The sequence below is a fragment of the Boleophthalmus pectinirostris genome, unplaced genomic scaffold (genome assembly GCF_026225935.1).
Source record: "Boleophthalmus pectinirostris isolate CB_2022bp ecotype Guang Dong unplaced genomic scaffold, ASM2622593v1 HiC_scaffold_8, whole genome shotgun sequence".
Classification (NCBI taxonomy): domain Eukaryota; kingdom Metazoa; phylum Chordata; class Actinopteri; order Gobiiformes; family Gobiidae; genus Boleophthalmus; species Boleophthalmus pectinirostris.
In genome coordinates, this window is record NW_026571515.1 from 24,721,050 (window position 1) to 24,743,489 (window position 22,440).

Consider the following 22,440-nt stretch of genomic DNA (forward strand, 5'->3'; position numbering starts at 1 on the left):
AATTTTAAGGCCACAAATACAGGGAATTGAGTATTAAATGTAAAGCAAAAATACAACAGTTTAAACACTGTTCCCATTACCAGATACTGGTCTTTAATAATTATGCAGGAACATTACTGCAAAACAAGACAAACACAAGAGGTTGAGGGGTATTATTTTATTCACACCACAAATAGAAATGTGTAGTTTGGAATGTTAGTAATTTTTTGTCAGCCACTGGTCCTGGCAGAGAAGAAAACTGTTGCAGATGAGACAGTAACATTTCATATCTATGTGGTTGAATACATCAGTGAATAGAACTTGAAGAGGAATGCTGCAGTGTTTTCAAAAGGTGGCTACAGTTTTTTCTTCACACACAGAGCTATAATCACCACTACACATGACTTTCCAAAAACAATAAGAACCGTTTAAAGTCTTTGTAGTTTTGCATTAACAAGACGGGAATATAGCTATATATTATAAGCTATTAAGCAAGTAAAATGTAACTTCAGTTTGCAAAGGTCTGACGCACAGCATTAGCAATGTATTTGGCACTGATGCCATACAGGTCCAGGAGCTCCTGAGGTTTTCCACTTCGTGGTACACCAGTCACTGCCAACCGGGTAACAATTATACCAGGTTCAGTGGCGACAGCAGACAGGACAGCCTCTCCTAGACCACCTGGAACAAGAGATAAATACGGGACATTACAAATGAATATCTATACTTATGGAATGGAAACCTTCTGGTTTCCTAGACAAATGCACATCAACGGCTGTTATGCAATAATTCTTACCCTCTTTGTAGTGGTCTTCTACAGTAATAATATGCCCTCTTGTTGCTTTAGCACTGGACACAATTGTGCCAGCATCCAGAGGTTTAATGGTGAATGGGTCAATTACACGAATATTTTTCCCTAGGAAATGAAAACATTAACTTTTACACATAAAAGTGAAGCCACAAAGATGAGCCATTATAGACATTTATGCATGGTTTACACTAGAGGGCAGCATTAGTCTACCTTCACTGGCCAGGATGTCAGCAGCAGCCAAGGCTTCATGGAGAGTGACCCCAGCGCCAATCACTGTGACGCAATCACTGTCAGACTGCCTCACCACCTGAGAGGAGAAACAAATGCTATTTTTCAGTAGTTTTGCTTTTTATGATTTATATGCATCTTTTAACCAACTCAAGTTATACCTTTGCTACTCCTATTTCCAGCTTTTCATCTGGAGAATAAATAACAGGAGTGTCTGGTCTGCTGGTACGGATGAAGCAAATACCCTGAGAAGCAGCAATAAAATGTAATAAAAAACATTAGTAACTAAACTTAATCTCTCAATAATAATGACAACAAACCTGTGTGTTAGCAGCAAGTTCCACCGCCCTTTCTGTGGACACTCCATCACTGGGGTAGAACACAGTACATGTTGGGATTGCCCTGAACATAGCCAAATCTTCAAGTGCCATTTGAGATGGACCATCCTCTCCTAAAATGGAAAGAAAGTTAGCACAAATGGTTAATGACAATTGGAATATATGCAAAACTTTGACTTTCAACATCATACCGATAGAAACACCACAGTGGGAGCCGACCAGATTCACATTTGTTTGCGATATGGCACCCATTCGAATCTGGTCATAAGCTCTAGACAGAAAAGCTGCAAAGGTGCTGGCAAATGCAACTGTACGGTCTCGTGTGGCACAGCCAATGGCCACTCCCACCTGCAGCAAGAAAAATGTAAACATCTGCACCATGTTTAACAAGTTTCATTTCTACTGGGTGAAAATGTGCGCACCATGTTCTGTTCAGCGATGAAGCATTCAATGTAGCGGTCAGGAAATGCCTTTTTGAACGTCTCTGAGAAAGTGGAGTTTTTGGTATCACCATCCAGGGCCACCACTCTTTGGCTAGCCTGACCCAATCTGGCCAGAGCAACCCCATAGGCACGTCTTGTGGAAATCTAAAAAGACCAAAAACACACATTTCGCACATGTTACTGTGCTCCATGAACTGACCCCATTACACACTAGATTCAGATGCGTTTACTTTTGAGTCTTATTCACAAGCACCACACATGATTCATACAAAGTACGCACCATACGCCAAGTAAGTCTAATAGCTGATTGGTAAACATATTTCTATGACAACACACTTCAAGCAGACAGACCTATGAATATGCATGCAGATGCTTGCTTCCTGCAAGCACAGTGTTCTTGGGAGTCAATGTTCATTTATGTCAACCTAACTAGTGGCAATGTGAAAATGACTTAAAATCAAAACTTTATCCACCTACTGATCACAAAGATGCTTTGATTAAAAAAAAAAAGAACAGTACCTTGTCTCCTTTTTTGTAAGATGGGGGTGAGGGAAGAGTGATTGGTTGAGAGAGGTCAACCGGGGCTGCATCATCAGCTGGTAACTGAGGGCAGAGGGTTTTGTTTGGGACTTGGATAAGAGCCTGGAGGTCATTCAGAAGGTCATCAACACGGTCTTTAGGGATTGGCTTTCCATGCCAGTTCTCAAGATCTTCAATATCTAAAAAGACAACATTACAAAGTCAAACACAGTGGTTGTAGCATGTGCTTACGTAGGTAAATATGAACATGCTATGATTTGAAAGCTCAAAACCTCAAATTTAGTTGCTGTATTCATTTTAGATGAAGACAAAACTGCCAAGTTAGTGTAGGCCAAAGTAAACCATCAATAATTCAGACTACACATACAATGTATGATTGGGTACAGGTCTGGGAATTGGGTAGAGGATGCTTTTAGGTCCAGTATCAACTGGTTTTAACTCTGGCAACCCAAAGCCAAATAACAAAATAATTATTAGCAAATTAATAAAATCTGTATGACCAGAACATTCTCGTCTCGTCTCATCTTTCACATCTAAATCATTAGATCTTTTAACAAGAGACATACTTTTGAGCCCTTTGCCTTTGAAGGTCTTGGCTACAATGCATGTAGGTTTATCTTTCACTTGTTGAGCCTGCCAGAAAGCCTTGCACAGCTCCTCCACATCATGTCCATCTACAACATATGTATTCCACCTACACAAACAAAGACAGCATGTAACCTGGAGTTAAAGTGCATGAACAATCATAGTGCTGGAGAGATTTTAGTTTTATAGGACATTTGAATTGTTAAAAAAAAAAAAACAGGCAGCAATACAAAGACTAACCCAAAAGCTTCACAGCGCTTGCGGTATGTCTCCATGTCATGCTGAAGAGGAGCAGGTTCACTTTGTCCCAGACGGTTCACGTCCATTATAGCCACCAGGTTGTCCAATTTGTAGTAAGACGCAAAGGCCATGGCCTCCCACACAGAGCCCTCTGAACACTCACCATCACCCAGCATGCAGTAGACACGGTAGCTACAAAAGAAATTATTTTACACATGTTCCTAACTATAATAGAAATAAATAAACTAGACAGGTGAATTGAAACCAAATGTTCTTCCTAATGGGATCCTCAACATTCTAGGTTTAAACTGACAAGAGCACTGCATTATATTCTCCTGACAGGATTTACTAATTTAAGCAAACATTGTCACAGGAGATACAACACTGATAAAAGCAAATATCTATATGCTTCAACTAACTCCAGCTACAGTTCAAATAAACTGAAACTAATAAAACAAAAATGATTGGACTTTCCTTGCGACTTCTGAAACATACCTCGACTTGTCAAAGTATTTCCCAGTATAGGCCATACCACATGCAGCTCCAAGACCTTGGCCTAGAGATCCAGTAGCTACATCCACAAAGGCGAGTTTCTTTTAAAAAAAAAAAAAAAAAAAATTATTATGTATATATATATATATATATATATATATATATATATATATATATTTTAGATAGATATATAGATATAGATATAGATAGATAGATGAGTGTTGCATTTATGCCTCTAGAAACATAGGTGTTTTTATATACATACTGGCGTAGGATGTCCCTCCAAATCACAGTCAATCTTACGAAGATTTAGAAGGTCTGCCTCCTTTACGTATCCAGCCTCAGCCCAGGCAGCATACAGGACCGGTGCAGCATGACCCTGTTGACAGAAAAAGGGGATCCTCAGTTTTTCATTTGACAAACTTTACAGTTAATTAATGGCAGAATGTACTAACCTTTGACAGTACAAAGCGGTCATTGCATTGGTTGCGGGGATCGTCAGCTTTGTAGCGCATGGTGTGAAAAAACAGTACGGACATGAGCTCGGCAGCGCTGCAGCATGATGTAGGGTGACTAAAAAGACAAAATATATACATCAGATACAAGAAGCAAATCTAATTCTCATGCTACATTTTTCATGCAGTTGGCCAATCTTTTAGCATTACAAATATCAGTCTCTAAGGCCTACTCCTATCTTTGAGGTATTTTGTCAATAGATTGTAATGTCGATGTGCTCAAACCACAAAGTCAATAGTCAAACGTGTGCAAAGGTTAGGTGCCACTTAGTGGTCTCAGTATTGTAAGGGACATGTTTAGAAACTCAACATTACCACACAGAGCAAATGAAGTTCCTGAAAATTTTAATTGTGCCATTATTTACACATGCTAATTTCACAACAATTAGTTTAGTTTTTTTAAATTGAACCTCAAACCAAATGCATAGTTTACCAGTTTGCCTCTGTTGAGAGATCTGCTGCTGAAAAAATAAAATTTGTTTACAAAATGACAAAGGGAGGAAAACACAAAGGTGCACACTGACAGAAGTAAAAAGTAATCTTACAAAACACTGTCTTGTTTTGATCTTTGTAAAGAAGACAAAGCTATTGTTCATTCATTCAGTCATTCATGCTGTATGCACTTCCTTCTTCAAAGAAGGAAATATTAATTAGCCAATTGTTGATGTGATACAACTGTCACATTGTCTTAGAGGGCTATATATTAAATCCATTGCTTCAAGAAAAAAAAAAAAAAAAAAAAAAAAACTCTATTATGCATAATCTTTTGTCAAAGTGACACCCCGTTGGCTATTCTCAAATTATAATTTGGTTTTGATCACTGGTAAGAAATTACTTTAACAATTCCCATTTGCACTTCTTAAATTTAGGAGCAATTCCTCTTGGAAGTTATGTGAATTTAGATCAAGAGAGAAACGGATATGTTACGAACAATTGCTACATACTTTTAAGACTAACTGTATGTTACCAATACAATAATATTCTGCTACCGCAGTTTAATTGAAAGCATTGACCCAACCACGCGAGTTGGTCAAGGCATCTGGGCCATCATGTGATTTGCAGTAAACAGTCAATTTTCATCAGTATGCCATGATGTTTAATTACATAAGAACCTTCTACTTAATACACTCTTCTATTTGGCGTTGCATTCAGTTGGACACTAATTTGTTGAGCTGAAGAGGAATCCATTATGAATTACCTTTTGAATCAAACTTTCTGTACATTCTCGAGTTTCATCGCGAGATAATCTGCAACACGTGCACATGGCCAAGGGGTGAAGCACGCGTACTACTCTATTCATTGATTTAAAGCGCACTTTATACATGGGTTTATAGTATATTCATACGTGAACTGTTTGGTTTGTATGGATCCTTATAACTTCATTCATTGTGCTTAGTCATGATGAATCGCTTACCCAGAGTTGGAGGCGCACGTCGCTTTTATGGAGTTGATCCTTAGCTTGTTAGCGACGTCTTTCAGCCCCTGCAGAGTTTTCTCATCGGGTTTATGGTAGCTAGTCATGATGGTTGAGTTGATCCACAGACAGTAGCACTTACTTAAAACTGTACTTTGGCTAATCTACACGCCCAGAAGCTTGACAGTGCTGTTGTTGAAATGCTGCGCCACAACGCTGCAAGCTACTCGAGTACAGCAGTGAAGGAGGGACAGGAAACAAGGAAGTGGACTTATGTCCCCGCGCAGCCACGCCCACTAAGGAGAGTCATTGGAGGAATGGAGTTGTGCACGTTACGCATGATATAATTATGGACGTTTCTCTATCAAAAACAAACAATGGGACTAAGATTTTTAATGGATTATTGAAGCACGCAAGTTGACGCAACGTAATTTACTCAGTGACATACCCTGTATTCTGCTCTTGACCAAGCAGATCTAACAGGCTAAAAACAGGGGATAGAAGCTATATGGGACCACTTCCATATAAAAGGCTGATAATCATTGATGACAGTCATAGGCAGCGCAAATAGCTCTAAGTTGTTATAGGGTTGGGTATATTATAGATCCATAGGTTAGGTATAGTCAATCAGGCCTTGATTTTGCTGTCACTGTCTCTTTAACAACAGTGATGGGAGGGAGCCAGAGATTTTGCTCTCTCATCCTTACGCAGGAAAATACGAGAGTGAGACTGGAGAGGAACATTTTTAATTAAAAAAAACACCATATGCTTATAGGCCTAATAGTTTTGTTCATTTAAATTGTCTAATGTTGAAAGGAATGATGATGCAAACCACTCTTCACTCTGTAAATAAATACATCTAATTATTATTATTTTTTATTGTAAACAAAACGCATGCACACCTGTGCGATAGACGTTTCAGTTGCAATATTAAGTAAGCCTGTTGTCAAAAATCTAAATTTCAGGGAAAATATTTCAAACACTTCCTCATTTCACACAGGTTACTCAACCACTTATGGCTCAACTGTTTCCTCTTCATAAAGTTCCTGAAAGTACACGATTGCATTAGAAAAAACACCACAGGTACAGTCATCCTAATTATAATAAAGTGTTAACTATATAATTATACCTTTAATTTTTCCTTGGCCTCAACCCTTTCATCAGATGTAACCAGATCTTTATCAAGCCTCTCCAAATTTGGCAAAAGCATCACTATATTTATACGGTACTCTGTAGATTCCACCACAGGGTTTTCTGAAAGCACTAATATTTGCAGGGATTTTGAGATGTGCCTCAGGCTCTGAATGGCATTCTCATCTTCAACCTTGTTGCCTCTGCATAAACAAAAGTGGTCAACATAAACACACAATATAATGATTAAAAATTTATATTGAGCAAAATAAATTTGAATTCTGACAATGTTTTTTTTAATTACCTGACATTGAGGTACTGAAGACACGTCATGTTAAAGTTAAGGCCATCCAAAGTTTTTATTTGGTTATCTCTTAAGTGCAGAGTTTGAAGTCTCTCTAACTTCTCCATTCCTCCCAAATGCTTAATAACATTTTTGGCCTTAACAAGAGATCAAAAGAGCAGATGATAATTTCCACCAAACACAAACTACAATTGAGTAGCAAATAGAAGACTTTACCATGTACAGGTGACGTAAATTTGGCAAATTAATTCCTTCAGTTGTTTCCATTTGGTTTCCTCTCAGCTCTAATGTAGTCAGATTGGCAAAACGACCATCAAGACATGATAGCCTTTTAATTCTGTTACCTATAAGACATCACACATAAAATCATACATGCCTACACTATACATATTAATAAGTGGCATATTAAACTGTGCTGACCTATGAGATTGAGGGTTTCTAAAGAAGAGGGCCCAACAAGGTCATCCATGTCTGTCAGTATATTCATAGCCACATTGAGCCACTGAAGGAATTTGAGTTGTGCAAAAGGCTGTCTCCTGAAAGACTGTATTTCATTATTGTCTGCCTGCAAAAGAAATTATCTTCTATGATTGAGGGACAGTTAATGGCACTACTGAAGAATACCTGCCTTAAGCCAAAGCAGCTGTGTCAGTGATGCTAAAGGTGATAGGTCACTGAGACGGTTGTTTGACAAATCCAGGAAGCGAATGTGAATAAAGTTGCTGATTGCAGAGATGTCACTCAGTCCCCTGCAGAAAATAAATGGCACTGACAGGTAAAGTTATGTCATAAAATAACAATGACATTACTGTAGCATATCCTTACAGTAAGCCTACCTTTCCTTTAGGTCCAGTTTTATAAAAGCATGAGCTAAACCATTTCCAGTTTTGCAAAGTAATGAAAGGCCTTCTTGTATGTCCTCTTGGGTTAAGCACTGAATCAGTTCCTATTAATGAATCAGAAGTGGAAACATATTTCTTTAAATTGACAAACGATCAGTTGACAAATGCTAGGAGTGAGGCAATTGGACCCATTAAGCTAAACATTTGTGCTGAACAAAACAAAACAAAACCGAAAAAAAAGGAAAAATATTAGCCTCCTAAACAAGGAAACCATACCACAAAGTAACTTCAGCCTATCCGAAGTTACTGAAGCAGCGTTACGCACCTGGCTTACTTCTCCAGTCTTCTCCCTTGTCAGTCCATCCTCCTCATCTGACCGAACTGCGTCTTCCTCTACATCAGACATGTTTGCACTTTTCCCAAACCTGGGTTGGCTAGTTCAGATTGCTTCGATGACCGAATGATTGTTATAGGCCTGATAAAGTGCGAGTAGCGTGTGAAAAACTTTTACTGTAGCGTCGTGTTGTGGTGTCCATGGAAACGACGCAAGTCACGCATCCGCTTAAGATACGAAGTGATGCGCAACAGTTTAATGCTGGAGAGAGGATGTTTTATTTGAGAAGACACATTTGAAAAACTTGCAATTTTAGTGTATTTTATTACATGATATTTAAGAGACAACCCAGGGAGAATCCACAACAATTACATTTTTATTAGGCCTAGCTTTTTTGCTTTCATCTTTATTTCTATATGCGCACGAATCTTAGTTAATTCCTAGAGGATCCAGTTACAAATGCATGTTTTTGTTTTTTTTTTTGTTTTTTTTTTTTTTTACAGAATGCATATCATTCACTGAAAGAATGTTGATATGTCATCACACAAAATCTAACACCACTGTGCATAGAAACAAACTGTATAAAAATTAAGGTTAGATAAAGTTACATTTTGCTATATTGACAATAAATGCTCCGAAAAGCAACTGAGGAAGAAAAAACAATGTGCACACTGCTGCAAGAAATGTTCTAGCAAACTGAAATTATTGAGGTATCTAAACATGTTACAGTAAGTAATATTTGTTCCTTTGAGTTAAACTGCAAAGTCATGTGCAGGAAAACGTAGTGGTGGGGATTTAATCCACTTGCATATGGCCCACAACATGCCCTTAGTTCTCATTTCATTTCATGACTCAAGCACCAGAATGGGCTCCAGCTCCCTTCACTAATGAACACTTGATATAATCTTTCTCTTCTTAAAGTCAGGAGGTTGAAATCCATCTGTCGATGTCTATAAAGCATTGCAACAAGAGTAATTAGAGTAATGTTTTCAAAATGTTTTCACTAGAGAAAATTGTTGCTTACTTCTTTGCCAAGATTGAACTGTATTTGTTCCAGGTTTTGCTGAAGAAAAAAAACAAGTGAAAATTTACTCTTTTACCGTTGTTGTATTTTTCATATGCAGAAGACAGACAAACACATCTTACTTGCAAATAAACCTTACCTTATGAAGTTCAGAGAGCTGCTGGTGCCTGATGAGGGCCTCCTTGCTTGGAAACTGCCTTCGACAAAGTAAACATGCCAATTTAGACCAGTCAGTCATTTTACCTTCTCTCTCGTCTTTGGATCCTCCTTCTTCATCACTGTCAGCATCTCCATTGTAGGCTGGCACAAGACCCAGTTGTTGAACAGGTGAACTCTAAAAAAAACATTATAATAACAGTAAACATTAATAAGTCATTAATTTATATGAAAAAGTCCAAGTCCTCACTGCAGCTGTTTGCCTCATCTGATCCAGATTTATTTGAAGACGTTCTAACAGTGCCCCCTGCAGGAATCATAGAAAAGAGATAATTTCATTTGCAGAACTGTTGTTAAATGCAAGCGACCACTTCTGCTCCATGTACCTTCTTCTCCAGAACAGCATACCCAGCATCAGCACTAGCAGACTCCCTGAAGTCCTCTGAGCGGCCTCTTGTTTGCCCCGGGCCCAGAGTGCCAGACGATAAGCGCATGTTCTCCTTGTGTCTGTTCAGACTTTTGGCCCAGCGTTCCATATCTTTAGCTATCTAAAAAAGTAAATATACAAATATTCAAATTCAAACAATAGTGCATATTTTTGTTTCATACCCAGACTTAATAGAGGAGAGCCTGTTTATATTACAATATATTTCAATGAACAACTTTTGTGCATAGACTACCTGTTGTGCAGTTTTACTCTTATTTTTTTCCTTTTTATCCTTTGACTCTGTGTCAGCATTCCCAATCTTTGACTGGCCATCTGCAGGAATGTATGAGTGCTTTTCTCCATCCCAGTACATATATTGCTGAGTGTGAGGATTGTAATAATACTAAAAAAGTACAAATGTCACATCAGAAAAAATATTAATTAAGTTTATATTATTAGTTGCTTTAAGCAAATTTACCTGTGAATTTGGATCATAGTATAGTCCTGTGAGAGGATCATAATAGTACCCAGAGCTCTCATCATACTGGTAGGTTGACATGTTTGGGACAGCTGTTTTAAACAATAAAGCATATGATCAGAAAGGGCTATAGCCATAACCATACTAATGCCGGTACATATTTGTTACATACAGTTCTTTTCTTTTAACATTAGGTACCACAAGGCTAATGTTAATGAACAGCCTTGGTGTTGTACATAAGTTGTAATTTTAGTATTAAAGAGTGACCCTCACGGTATTGTTTAAGCTCATGTTCAGTTCCAGGAATAGCCGGCTGAATTGAAACTGTTGTCCCCACAATCTCACACTTTAAACAAATAAAAAATGCAATAATTACAAATTACAAAAAGCATCAATTGAGCTGAATTCAGACAAAACCTGGGTTGGTGTGGTGGCTGCTGAGATGGGAGTGCCCTGCGTGTGATTAAAAGGCTGTTGTCCCTCTGGGCTCACAGTTTCTAAGAATTAAGAAAGAATAAACACAAACAATATAGCCAGAATAAATAAAATTGCTATTACATGACATCTATAACATATTACATTACCAACCTGTGTAGTCTCCTGGTGTTTTGGTGGGCAGGGCAGTAGATCCAGTAATGCTATCTGACCCACTGAATGCTTCCTGGTTATATGTCACTGCTGCAGCCTGTTGAAACACCACTCCACTTGAACTACCACCAGGAACTGTTTGAGCAGTCTGAAAAGAAATAGCAAATACATTATCAAGTGAAGTGTACAGTTTAACTCTAGCAAAATTATTTTGAGTTTTAAATGGAACGTACTTGTGTCACAGCCCACTGTGCAGCAGCTATAGCTGTACTAGCCACGGTTGCAGCACTCACTTTGCTGCCATCCGATTGGAAAACATCACTAAAACACAAAAAGATCATGTATAAACTATAGCCTATTATATATACTATTAAATTTGAGACCGCTAGTGAACAACTTACAAATATTTTTTTAGCAAGCGGCATAGCAGTATATTATAGAACTGTGATACTGAATAGAAAGTTATGGAATATGTTTTTACCGTTTGGACCCTTTGGCAAACTCCACCACAATAGTCTTGCCATCAATTGAAAGAGATGGTAGTTGAGTCTGTAGAATTTGCAGTAACTGAGAAGCCTCCTAAATAGAAAAATAGATGTGCACCATTATTTTTATGTTTATATGTACAATTTGCCATTAGAGGTAAAATTACCACTATACTATATACTATACTTCTTACCACTATAGTTGACAGTTGTAGGAAGGCAAAGCCTCTGTTGAGATTGGTGTGCTTATCCTTGATCAAACGCACATTAGAAGCTGAAAGAGTCGCAAAAGGAGATAAAGCTAACAAGATTCCATCAACTGAAGTATGTGGTCCAAGGTTTCGGAGGATCAATGCTGGGGAAACACAGAATGATTGTTAAGGACCTTATAGGAATAAAATATGAACTTCAGAACATATTATATTTTCTTACTGTCATTGGCAGTATCTGTCTGCTGCTGTGCAGCTTGCCCTTGAGCAACAGAAAGGCCTGAGTTCTGGTAATGTACAGGCAAGGGCAGCAATCCCTGGACCCTACTATTGTGCAGTCCACCAACCAAGTCCTGCTGTAACTGGGGCAGCTTCAACTCCGCCTCTGCAATAATGTGACCCACTCTTATACTGCAGCATCAAAATAGAATATAGAGCTGAGACAATTATTAAACACCTGCTTTGGGAGCACAGCATTTGAAGCACTTCTCCCTCCGTTTAAAGTTTTGTACACCACACTGTCAGATCAAATCCAAATGTTAATAACCTGAATAAACACGTTTAATAATAAAAACATTAGACAATAGACAGGACCTTGTTGCAAAGCCAATCTTCGTTGGCACGTGGCTTCGGATCACTGTAGTGCATGGACACTCTCTGGCCCAGTATCAACAGCACTCCCTGCAAGAACAAGCAACAGAAGAAAAGCATAACATTAATTACAAGTTTAAATTCAACTGAAAAGGCGAGAGAGACCTCATCTCAGAAAAGATGACAGAGTGAGAGAGAAGGAATAGAGCTGTGAAGTCGACATAAAATTAGGAAACCACAATCAATAGAACTTCTTCCATCAGCTTTCAGCTTCTTTCATACTGAAATTATGTGTTTATCATAAAGAACAGCAATTTTTTAAAGGTGTGTGAGACCCCCTTTTGGAAAGACTCCATTTGCCACAATGAGGAACATAAAATCATAAAAGGAATTTATTGGTGACGCAAAAATTGAAGATTCACCAAGAAGCACATTGTGCTATCAGTCAAGTCCTTAGCTCCTCAAGTCGCCAGAGACTAAAATAGTGCACTTTTAAAAAAATGCATTTTGTCTGTTATTTAACTTTGATGGAGTGCTTATTGTGTCAGTTTGGACTAGGCATTACTCAATGAAAGATGATCTCTATTAAACTAGATGGCACTACCTACCTCACTTCTCAGAGCAATGTTTTGCCTTGTATCTCATATGTAGGTTAGGCTTACTATATGTGAGTGTCTGAGTATGAGAGTGACCTGGTTGGTCTCCATCCAGCGGGTGGCCTCCTGTATGAGATTAAACTCGACGAAGGCGAATCCTCGGCTCTGACCTGGACACCGCCCAGCGCCATGGTCACCAAATGACAACAACATAACAACAACGCAGTGCAGTTAGTGCCTCTGGTACAGCCTGGGATCATGACCCTGTGTCAGCGCTTATTAGACATAGCATCACATCCTCTGCTCCTTTTATGAATATGAAACCACCTCCAACTTAGAAACTGTGAAGAGTCTGAGGATGCAATGCCATGAATTTCAACAGGGTCATGGAAAGGGGGAAAAAAAGAAACCACCTCACTCCATTCTGAGTATGGGGACGTTAACAGTCTTTGAATGAAGCACACAAAATCTATAAACATAAAAACTATTACAACTTAAGCAGCTATTGTAAACTTTTAGTTTAAAATATAAAACAATAATTTCCCTTCTCTGATAGTATTCAGTATTCATCATCAAGATATTTCAGAAAATACAAATTTAACCAATGAAAAAAATAAAAAAAAAACGTTACTGCTGCATCTATTGTCCAGAGGCATGTGAGCCTGCACCTTAGTATCAATAGTATATTGATACATGGAGGGAAAGAAGACCAAGTCTCACCTGATGTCTTGTTTCTCATGAGGCGGACCTCTTTTGGCTGAATCCCCTGTTCCTGTAAATGTGCTTGGATCTATGAATAGACAAAAACATACACATCACCAGCATTATTGATATAAAAAGTAAATTTTACTCTCAAAAATACAGTGCTTTTAAAAAGACCGCTGTGACCACACTTACCTCTATGGTGGTAGCATTAGGTGGGAGCATACGAAGCATTACAATGTGGCTAGGTTTCTGGTTGTAGTCAAAATCTGTGCGATAGTCCTGATCCCTCGGTTCATCCAAGGAAGTGCAATACTCTTCTACCTCACCTGGGACACTCTGCAGATTTAGTTATACACATTAGTTCAAATTTGGTTCATTAATATTCACATGATGAGCATATGTGAATATGTCTAACCTTTAGCTTTTCACCGCTGAGAGGGAACCTGTCACCCCCACATTGCTTTTCTGCACTATAAAGGACCTGTTTGGTTACATGGCTCAAGATTTCATTGTCATTGTCAATGCAAGGATGCTCAAATGTCTTGTCTGATGTTACCCCATCTTGTTTTATTGAAATGCGAAGGTCTGGCTGAAACTCTGTCAACTCCTGTAAACAACCTTGTGAGAAGTTGCACACATCAACAGTTGGTCTATGCCTCGTAAAGCTCAAAAATCTGACCTCTATAGCCATGCTGTCAAACCCGGGTTCTTCATCTTCTTGTCCACAGTTTCTGTAGTCTTGGTCTAGTAAGTGAATTCTGGGTGCATTTCCATAGCGTCCCGCTCGATCACCACGCCCTCCTCTGGAGACACGGACAAAGACTGTCAAGTACCTTGACGAATGTTTCTTTTTCCATTATAACGCTTGGTTTACCTTCGCTCAGAGTCCATATTGTGGACCCGATTTGGACTATGTATGCGTCATGTGTCAGTCAACGTAATTACTCTGTAACAACATAGTACCAGATACTACATGTGCACAAGTACATAGCATGCATGGGAAAGTTGCAGAATGGATTTTAACGACACTTGTGACAGTAGCATGTTGTACCTGGACATATTAACAAAACAGCGATAAAGCACATGCATCTCAACCTCTGAGGCAGTAGAAAAGCGGTATTAGCAGGGAAGCTAAGTAGCATAGGCTATGCAAACTCGGCTAACCCTCAGCTACTTTATGTCTACAGATGTAATCTTAACTATAAGTTAACACAAGATCAGCACCACTCACCACTGTCACATTTTACATGTACAAGACATGGTCCGGGTGCTGTATTCATGAGTCCGAACTAAACACTGTTTTCTTTTTCTTGTTAAAGTGGAAAATGGCCACAGCGGCATGACATTTCAGAGTGGGCTGGACTGATACTTCTTGATCCTTGATCTCATTGGTAGTTTTGCGTGGTTATAACATTGCTATATGTTGAGTTAGCATGGCTGTATGTGTGAGATTTTGATTAAACTTGTATTATTTTGACTTTATTTGAAAGAGGGAGAGGTAGATAGAAATAATCTAAACCCAAGAAAAGCCACAGTTCAACCAAGTCACCCCAACCACGGTACCAACTGCACTTTCGTCACACAAAACAGGATACCCATTTCATATATACTTTCACTCAAAACTTGATGTTTAATTAGCAATGTTTAATAGGCTATTAAGGTTACATGTAATCATTTAGAAGACACAAAATTATCATAACAGCAGGATTAGTTAAAATGATTAAATTATACTAAGATTAGAAACATCAACCATATAAAGTGATAATTACACAATTACAGTTTAAAGGGGCAATGGAAAGTAGAATAAAAGGCAGACTTGAAACACATAAACATGTCCTTACAAGGCCTTGTAAGACATTCCATACAGAATTATAAGATATGCCTAAATTAAAAGGAATATTCATCAACTACATCACTTATGGTCTTACACATTTACACAACCAATCACTTGTATGCTCAAAAGGTCCTCAAATCTCATAAACCTGTCTGTGCCGCTGGCCATTCAGTAAAGTATATGTTCATCACTGAGGAAACTGTAAAGCCATGACCTCAAACTGGGCCATTTGGGTAACTTTGGGATGAACACAGGGAGTGCCAAAGGCTTTCCATGCATACCGAACATGGACAATTTGTTAATACACACAAAATATCACCTCACATTCACTGCATGCTGACCTGCACCAGAGAAAACAATCATACAACACCCACTCGCCTATTGTAAGTATATGCAATTATTTAAACATGGGAAGAAACATGTCATACAATCCACTTTAGGGACACCCCTGTACTGCGCCTGAGTCAGAACATGGACCTGTGGGAGCCAAGTCAATAATAAGGAGAAAGCACTCGTATAACTTTCATAGACACTGAAGTGAAAAAATACCCCACTTGTAATCATGAGTCCCTAACGTTAACTTTCTGACACTGCACTCAAGGCACTACATATAGGCGACATTGTGTAAGATACACTTATTGAGTTATTAAACCCCCTTTTTTCTGTTATTTAGGTCCCCATTGTCTTGGCCTGGTGAGGACCGTTAATCTTCATTCCCATCATGGCACACATAAACCCTTATTTATAACAACTTCTAATCACCCACTACCAACTTGTGTCACATACGCAGAGATCTACAAGTTTTGGTAGATGCAAATTGGCACAAAATCTACTTTTATCAATCTATTATAAGCCATGATGTATAAGCTTATTAAATCATTTAAAACCTGCATGAACATTCTGAGGTTAACTGGGTGATAAGAGATTGGGCAGGGTTCTCCTCAAAACATCATAAACTTTAGGTTGTCCTTGTGTTTGTGCTTGAGAGCAGTCCCATCTTCTCCTTATAACAGATTGCAGGCATTCTTCTTGTTGCGTTTCTTAGACACAAGGGCTGCTCTAGTTGCCAATTCAAAGACTTCCCTGACGCCTTCTTTGGTTTTGGCGGAACACTCCTGGTAACCATGAGCACCAATGCGGGTGGCCATCTCTCTGCCATCCTCCAGTTTGACTGGCTCCTAAATAAATATGGGAAAAGTTGATTAAACATAATTATAATAATATATCAGAAGAAGTTATACCAATGTAAAAAAAAAGAAAAAAAGAAAAAGTACCTGTTTCATTTTGGCAAGCTCTCGCCTGGTATGTTCATCATTACGCAGATCTTTTTTGTTACCCACAAGAATAATTGGAACGTTTGGACAAAAATGTTTTACCTCAGGGGTCCACTTCTCTGGAATATTTTCTGACAAATTAAAGAGTTATAATGTTTACAAAATGGCAACACTCTTAAATTTAACATGTATTTTGTTTAACATATGGTGGTATGGTGTACTACCTAAACTGTCAGGGCTGTCAACAGAGAAGCACATCAGAATGACATCTGTGTCAGGATAGGAGAGTGGTCTCAATCTGTCATAGTCCTCTTGACCAGCTGTATCCCACAAAGCTAACTCCACCTATAAATAACAAGAGGCATGCATTTTAGGAACATCTTTAGTAACAACACTGATAGCTCAATAGTTCTGGGCTATGAGGTCACTATGAGTGCCAGTATCACAATTTTACAACAAGAAAGTATTACTTGTACATTAAATAAACATAGATGTAAGCCTATGACCAAATGAGCAATGTGGATTGTGGATGCAATATGTTACCTGTTTCCCATCTACTTCGATGTCTGCCACATAGTTCTCAAACACAGTGGGGACGTAGACCTCAGGGAACTGGTCTTTACTGAAGACTATAAGCAAACAGGTCTTGCCACATGCTCCATCTCCAACTATTACTAATTTCTTCCTGATGGCAGCCATCTAGAACAAAGACATACAATGCTGAAGTTATAGTACAAATAAAGACAGTGGGGAACGTAATTCGAGTAATTCAGAATAACTTTGGAGCATATAAATGCCCTGCTCCACCTCAAACACGATGCTGAGAGAAGAACAGGATAGTGGACATTTAGTTTTAGGCTATATCGTAAGCATTATTATAATATTGTATACTTGTCATACACAACAATAGGGCTAGAGGACAGAGGCTACACCTACAATGCGCTCAAACAGCAGCATTACATGTGTGTGCTGTAAAACTCTAAGAGCTGTGCTATGGTCTCCGGGGCCTGTCAAACCAGCTAGCCAAAAAGCTACTCTCGGGTAGGTTTACTTCAGTAAACAACTTTATTTCTATCATTTGCTAATATTTTTATGGAATTACTTGAGCATAATACTAAAACATCATTTGGATGATAGTATTGTTCCAAAAATATACAGGTTTAACAGCTTTAAAAGTTTTTTCTCCATGATTACCGTGATATGTCCGCCGCCGCCTTTCTCTTCTTCCTGAACGACTTTCAAGCTCCTCCTACCGTACGTACGCGTGCGTGGCTACGTCAGTTGAAGATGTGTTCGTTTCATAGACCGTCTATGGTTCATTTGACAAATTATTATAATGTGCATGTTTCAGAGAGGGCATGATGAATAAGGCCTAAATTAAAAAAAGTAAGATGCTGTAGCAATTTCACACAAAATGATGTACAAACTATGGCAAAGAAGAGAAATCAATTTATTCAGTTGCAGTTCTGAACTGAACTGAAGAAGCAGCTTGGATTCGACTAAACAAACTTTTGTCTAGTCGACAAACTGATTTATCTCCTTTGTCATGGATTCTACCTGGACGACTGAGGGATTTTTCACATGTACAAACGATGTTTTTATTTATTTATTTTTCGTTTAAGTTCAGACAACTGAAAAAACATCTTTTGATTAAAAAAAAAAATGAACAGAAAAAATGAACCAGATCTATGAGAATATAACAGATGGGAAAATAAAAACAAACAAATATTAATGCATTCTTAAAGTTACAAGCATATAGGCCTATATAAAACATGCTGCAATGCACCTACAGATAATTAAGAAATATTCAAAATTTTGATCAGTTAGTCTATTTTAGACAGGTCAGCAATACAAGACCTCAGCTGGAACCTCAAGTGCATCTCTCCTCTCCTGTTACGCTGCTGTCATTTTATCACCCACAACACAGAGCAGACTCCAGTCCTGTACTATACACAAGGCTCATTCCTGCACTGTGCTGTTAGTTCAGTTGAGGTAAGTTTCCCTCATCATTTCTCAGGCTCAGGAATTACAGTGAGGGTATTCAGGTTTGTTTCTATGGTCACAGACGCACAATGGCTCTGATTGGCTGCTTTCCTCAGCCAGTCTTTTTGGCCTATTTCTTGATAGCAATGGGGCTGTTGCTGCGCTTGTAGAATAACACATAGGCTTGATTAGTCTGCAGTTGGTTCTCTGAAATTTGAGTCACACTGAAATGGGAGGGAAAATCATATCAGGGTATTAGTGCTTTGCTATCTCCATTTACAGGGAACTGAAGAAATGACAGCGTTTACCTGGAATCATTGTAGAAACACCATCCATTTTCATCTAAACAACAAGCTGTGTAGTGACCCATGTTGACAGTGCCAGAATGGTTACAGATTGCATATAAATTATATAGAACTGGACCTAAAGGAGAAAATGAAGTTCAGCCAAAAATCTGAAAATACATGTTAAATTCATAATGTATTTGAATATTAGGACTATGGGGAAAATGCATAATAATTATATCAAGATCAAAGATTAGCAATCAAAATGATACAATACTGGACTTTTACAGACTGTAAGACATGTCTTTGCTACAACTCTCTGTGAGTGATTACATCATATGCACTTTTACATCATAATTACGTTGAACAATCATTAGGATATATCAGTAATGACATGAGAACTGAAAAGTGCCACTGTAGTTACCTGCATCCACTGGTCCATAGGGTCCCAGATCCAGGTTTGTGAGGGGGAAGGACACCTGCACTGTGCTTTTACTGATACTCCACCGTGATGTCGTGAAACGATTCAAATCTGATCCAGCATGTTAAGGACAATAATATACGATACTAAAACAGACTGCAGACTTATGGGCTGTTCTTTAATTAGACAAAGGATATGGATTACAATGACTTGAGGAAACCTTTGAATAGACAACCTCTTTGTACTTTCTGTGCGTCTGTTGCATCTTTCACACATCTGAAAAAAAAAAAAAATTATTGGAACAATAAGAAATGGGGAAAATTGTCCTTGTGGCTCATTTGAAATACATTACAAATTTCCTTCATTAAGGATAACCATGACAGTCCATTTACCTCTAGCATGCCGATTACCAAGCATCTAGGTGATTGTTATAATAATTGTTATAATAATTAAGCACTATAATACTTATGAATTATGCATTTTGTTTTAGTTACATCTCTGAGCTCACAACCATCTACACCAACATTGTGCAACATTAAGTAAACTTACTGGTGAGTTCTCCTTATCCAGTCTCTCCTCTTGTGAGAAGAGATCTAGGCACTCTTTCAGGGTCACCTCACCTCCGGAGCTCCTCTTGGGAATGGGCAGAGACAGGTCACAGAAGACGTCAAACGTGTTGGAGTAGTGGGAACAAACGGAACAGTGCAGGGAGCTACGCAGCTGTCCCGCAAACAGATCTTTGAATGAATACATGGAAAATAAAAACAACAATTATGCATAGAACAAAACAGTTCGTCTTCAGATATGAAATAGCTATGTTCCTAGTCAGTATGAATGAATAAACATTGAGGTGTGTAAACGCAAACTGTGACAATTGTAACACATAGTACCAGACAGATAAACATTCACTGAATAAATATATTAATTCTGCAATGTATCGATTGGCAACTGATTAATACTGTCATTAACTCACCAACTATCCGGCTGTCATCTCTCTCCAAGTGCCTTTTCCACATGGAGGCTGCCTCTTCAGAGAGTCTTTGAATGAGACATGATGAGGAGTAGGAAGATCTTAGTACAAAATACCAATACATTTTTCACACTTGTACCTGAATCTGGCATATTTCTGCTCTGGCTCTTTAACTCGTCGAACATACATCCGGCGGTTGATTTCTGTGTGCAACTTATCCAGAAGGAACCTGAGAAACTCCTGAGCATCTTGTTGACTACAATTAATAGAATGTGATTAATTTAAAATACAGGTACATAAGAAATGCACTGAAAGGCTATAAATGTCACCTGTATCCGCTGAAGTAAGGCACTGCATCTTTAAAAACATTATAAAACTGTTTTGGGTTTACCACCCTGCCATCACTATTTACATCCCAAAGACCAGAGAGAACTTTGGCAAAAGCTGAAGGAAAAAAAGCAAAATATGAGGAAAAGATAAAAGATAAGGTCTTAAAAATATTGCATGTTATTCATACCTTCCATTAATTTAGCATCCTCTTTGCTAAACTTCTCATGTCTGTAGGACTTGAGAAGACAGTAGTCTCGAAGTCCATGTGTGTGAGACAGACACTGGACAATGGCATTCAAGAAGCACTATTTAAAAAAAAAAATAACACAATTATGACAATGAGTAGATATAAAATGTATGTCAAATTGGTGTCCTGTCCTGGTAAATACTCACCGTGTTTCCAATATTTCTCAAACCAACTCTGCCACTTCCCAAAGTGAGCGGGTCTTTCTAGAGAGATTACAATTTTACATATTTGTAACAACATAATTAGTTGTTTATATATATATATGTGTGTGTGTGTGTGTGTGTGTGCAGTGTAATATTTGTAAAAACCAATTTGCTTCCTCTGTCAGAATAGTAAATAAAAAAAGATCATAAGATATGATTGTGAGGATAAAATATGACAGAAAAACATTAGTATTTTATTTAGTACTTTATAACCTTGGGGTACAATTTTTGATTCTTTTCTATGTTTATCTTTCTGTATTAGCTCCACCTTCAGGGTGTGTATGGTGGTGCTACACCAGATTTAGCATCTTATGTCATTAACATAGACGGAGAGGCTAAAAGGAGGTCAGTCCCATGCACTCATCCTATTAGAAACCAAGAGTGCTGACATGTGCTGAAACACGTGTGAGGTACTCTACTCATCAATGTTTTACTAAAAAAGTTATCATTTGTGTAGGTTTACCTCTGTGTCGGCCACAAGTAGTAGTCCCATGAGTGAAGTATAGAGGACTGACTGAGATATGTCTGCTGTCTCTTGCCGTAACCCGTTCTGGGACACCAAAGTCCGACACAAGGCCTCACAAGAAGGCTCTACATTGACTCCACTGGATCCTGGCATTATCTAAAGTCTACCAATCTATGGCAGACCAGTACAACATAGTAGTTGTAGTAGTCTAGGTGACTGCTTTGAAACTTGAGACAGGTGTAGGTCCTGAGAGTCAAAGATGATCAGGATGCTGTGAGGAAGATTCTTCTTGAAAATGGTTTTGTTGATGATGAAACTTAGCTAGTGTTCAGGAGCCTAATATACAGGATCATAAAGACGACCTTTAAAGAAATTTAAAAAGACATATGTAGTCATGTGCTGAATAATACTGACTGAAGTGTTCTTATAGCATAGTAAGTGCATAAATAATGACTATTACTTCACAGACCTCAATAAAGCCTTACATTAAACAATCTTTAGAAGGGCAATTAGGACCCAGAACTTAGGCAGTGCAATTAGAATTGAGTGCTTTGTTATCTTTTAATATTCAGAAATAAACAAGTATAACCTCTGTACAATCTCACAGTTGGCATGGATTGTCTTCATCCTACATGCACAGGCCATCTGAATGCTGAAGCCCCTAAATGCCCTCCACTTGCTTTAGAATATATTTCTAGTCAAAAATGTCGTGCAAATAAACAATTTCCCACATATTTACATTTGATAAAGAGTGATGCAGACTCACCTGATCATTTGGTCACTCTATCTTTGAACAAACTGTCCCAAGCGGACTGTTCCCTTCACCTGCTGAGCTGTTAAAAATGCATAAGGCCCAGTGTTCAGTTTCAGAGTGTGTTCCTGTGGGCCGGCTCTGAAAGTCTACCTCTGCGCTGTGCCCTGTCACCGGTGTCAGGACGGGACAGGCAAAGACAAGGGGAGAGAGAAAGGGAGA

At 38.4% G+C, this 22,440-nt stretch overlaps 5 protein-coding genes across 8 annotated transcripts; all 5 read right to left on the reverse strand.

Annotated features, from left to right (window-relative positions):
• Positions 1-142: 142 nt before the first annotated feature.
• On the reverse strand, positions 143-5,844 carry tktb (transketolase b). Its single transcript, XM_055165841.1, has 14 exons — positions 5,586-5,844; positions 4,112-4,229; positions 3,922-4,035; positions 3,660-3,757; positions 3,165-3,356; positions 2,906-3,033; positions 2,319-2,518; positions 1,779-1,943; positions 1,548-1,704; positions 1,339-1,469; positions 1,180-1,263; positions 1,001-1,097; positions 776-895; positions 143-660 (listed from the first exon to the last, which is right to left on the reverse strand). Exons 1-14 carry the CDS (start codon positions 5,690-5,692, stop codon positions 488-490), a joined length of 1,884 nt encoding a protein of 627 aa, XP_055021816.1. The 5' UTR covers positions 5,693-5,844; the 3' UTR covers positions 143-487.
• Positions 5,845-6,315: 471 nt separating this feature from the next.
• On the reverse strand, positions 6,316-8,399 carry lrrc23 (leucine rich repeat containing 23). Of its 2 annotated transcripts, none has more exons than XM_055165850.1 (8): positions 8,188-8,399; positions 7,857-7,966; positions 7,649-7,769; positions 7,441-7,564; positions 7,237-7,364; positions 7,021-7,157; positions 6,715-6,919; positions 6,316-6,631 (listed from the first exon to the last, which is right to left on the reverse strand). In XM_055165850.1, exons 1-8 carry the CDS (start codon positions 8,266-8,268, stop codon positions 6,599-6,601), a joined length of 939 nt encoding a protein of 312 aa, XP_055021825.1. In that variant the 5' UTR covers positions 8,269-8,399; the 3' UTR covers positions 6,316-6,598. The 2 variants fall into 2 exon arrangements, with proteins under 2 accessions (XP_055021825.1, XP_020785738.1); XM_020930079.2 differs by having other exon boundaries at positions 7,441-7,581; positions 7,645-7,769.
• Positions 8,400-8,500: 101 nt separating this feature from the next.
• rbm10 (RNA binding motif protein 10) lies at positions 8,501-14,843 on the reverse strand. Of its 3 annotated transcripts, none has more exons than XM_020929594.2 (23): positions 14,687-14,843; positions 14,330-14,401; positions 14,135-14,258; positions 13,871-14,062; positions 13,648-13,791; positions 13,471-13,540; positions 12,847-12,920; positions 12,158-12,244; positions 12,021-12,081; positions 11,787-11,948; positions 11,549-11,709; positions 11,351-11,448; positions 11,103-11,190; positions 10,870-11,017; positions 10,699-10,778; positions 10,555-10,627; positions 10,282-10,373; positions 10,057-10,206; positions 9,763-9,924; positions 9,627-9,683; positions 9,360-9,554; positions 9,221-9,259; positions 8,501-9,146 (listed from the first exon to the last, which is right to left on the reverse strand). In XM_020929594.2, the coding sequence occupies exons 2-23, from the start codon at positions 14,344-14,346 to the stop codon at positions 9,081-9,083; spliced, it is 2,340 nt and encodes a 779-aa protein (XP_020785253.1). In that variant the 5' UTR covers positions 14,347-14,401; positions 14,687-14,843; the 3' UTR covers positions 8,501-9,080. The 3 variants fall into 3 exon arrangements, with proteins under 3 accessions (XP_020785253.1, XP_055021810.1, XP_055021811.1); XM_055165835.1 differs by lacking the exon at positions 14,687-14,843 and adding an exon at positions 14,507-14,679; XM_055165836.1 differs by lacking the exon at positions 14,330-14,401 and having other exon boundaries at positions 14,687-14,825.
• A 235-nt stretch (positions 14,844-15,078) lies between these two features.
• LOC110164894 (rho-related GTP-binding protein RhoA-A-like) lies at positions 15,079-17,896 on the reverse strand. Its single transcript, XM_020930031.2, has 5 exons — positions 17,758-17,896; positions 17,107-17,262; positions 16,788-16,908; positions 16,564-16,694; positions 15,079-16,467 (listed from the first exon to the last, which is right to left on the reverse strand). Exons 2-5 carry the CDS (start codon positions 17,260-17,262, stop codon positions 16,294-16,296), a joined length of 582 nt encoding a protein of 193 aa, XP_020785690.1. The 5' UTR covers positions 17,758-17,896; the 3' UTR covers positions 15,079-16,293.
• A 166-nt stretch (positions 17,897-18,062) lies between these two features.
• usp21 (ubiquitin specific peptidase 21) lies at positions 18,063-22,374 on the reverse strand. The gene is made up of 11 exons (XM_055165844.1): positions 21,465-22,374; positions 20,945-21,001; positions 20,739-20,856; positions 20,551-20,665; positions 20,361-20,477; positions 20,225-20,289; positions 19,801-19,988; positions 19,447-19,527; positions 19,255-19,360; positions 18,855-18,969; positions 18,063-18,770 (listed from the first exon to the last, which is right to left on the reverse strand). The coding sequence occupies exons 1-11, from the start codon at positions 21,618-21,620 to the stop codon at positions 18,677-18,679; spliced, it is 1,212 nt and encodes a 403-aa protein (XP_055021819.1). The 5' UTR covers positions 21,621-22,374; the 3' UTR covers positions 18,063-18,676.
• Between the last annotated feature and the right edge of the window lie 66 nt (positions 22,375-22,440).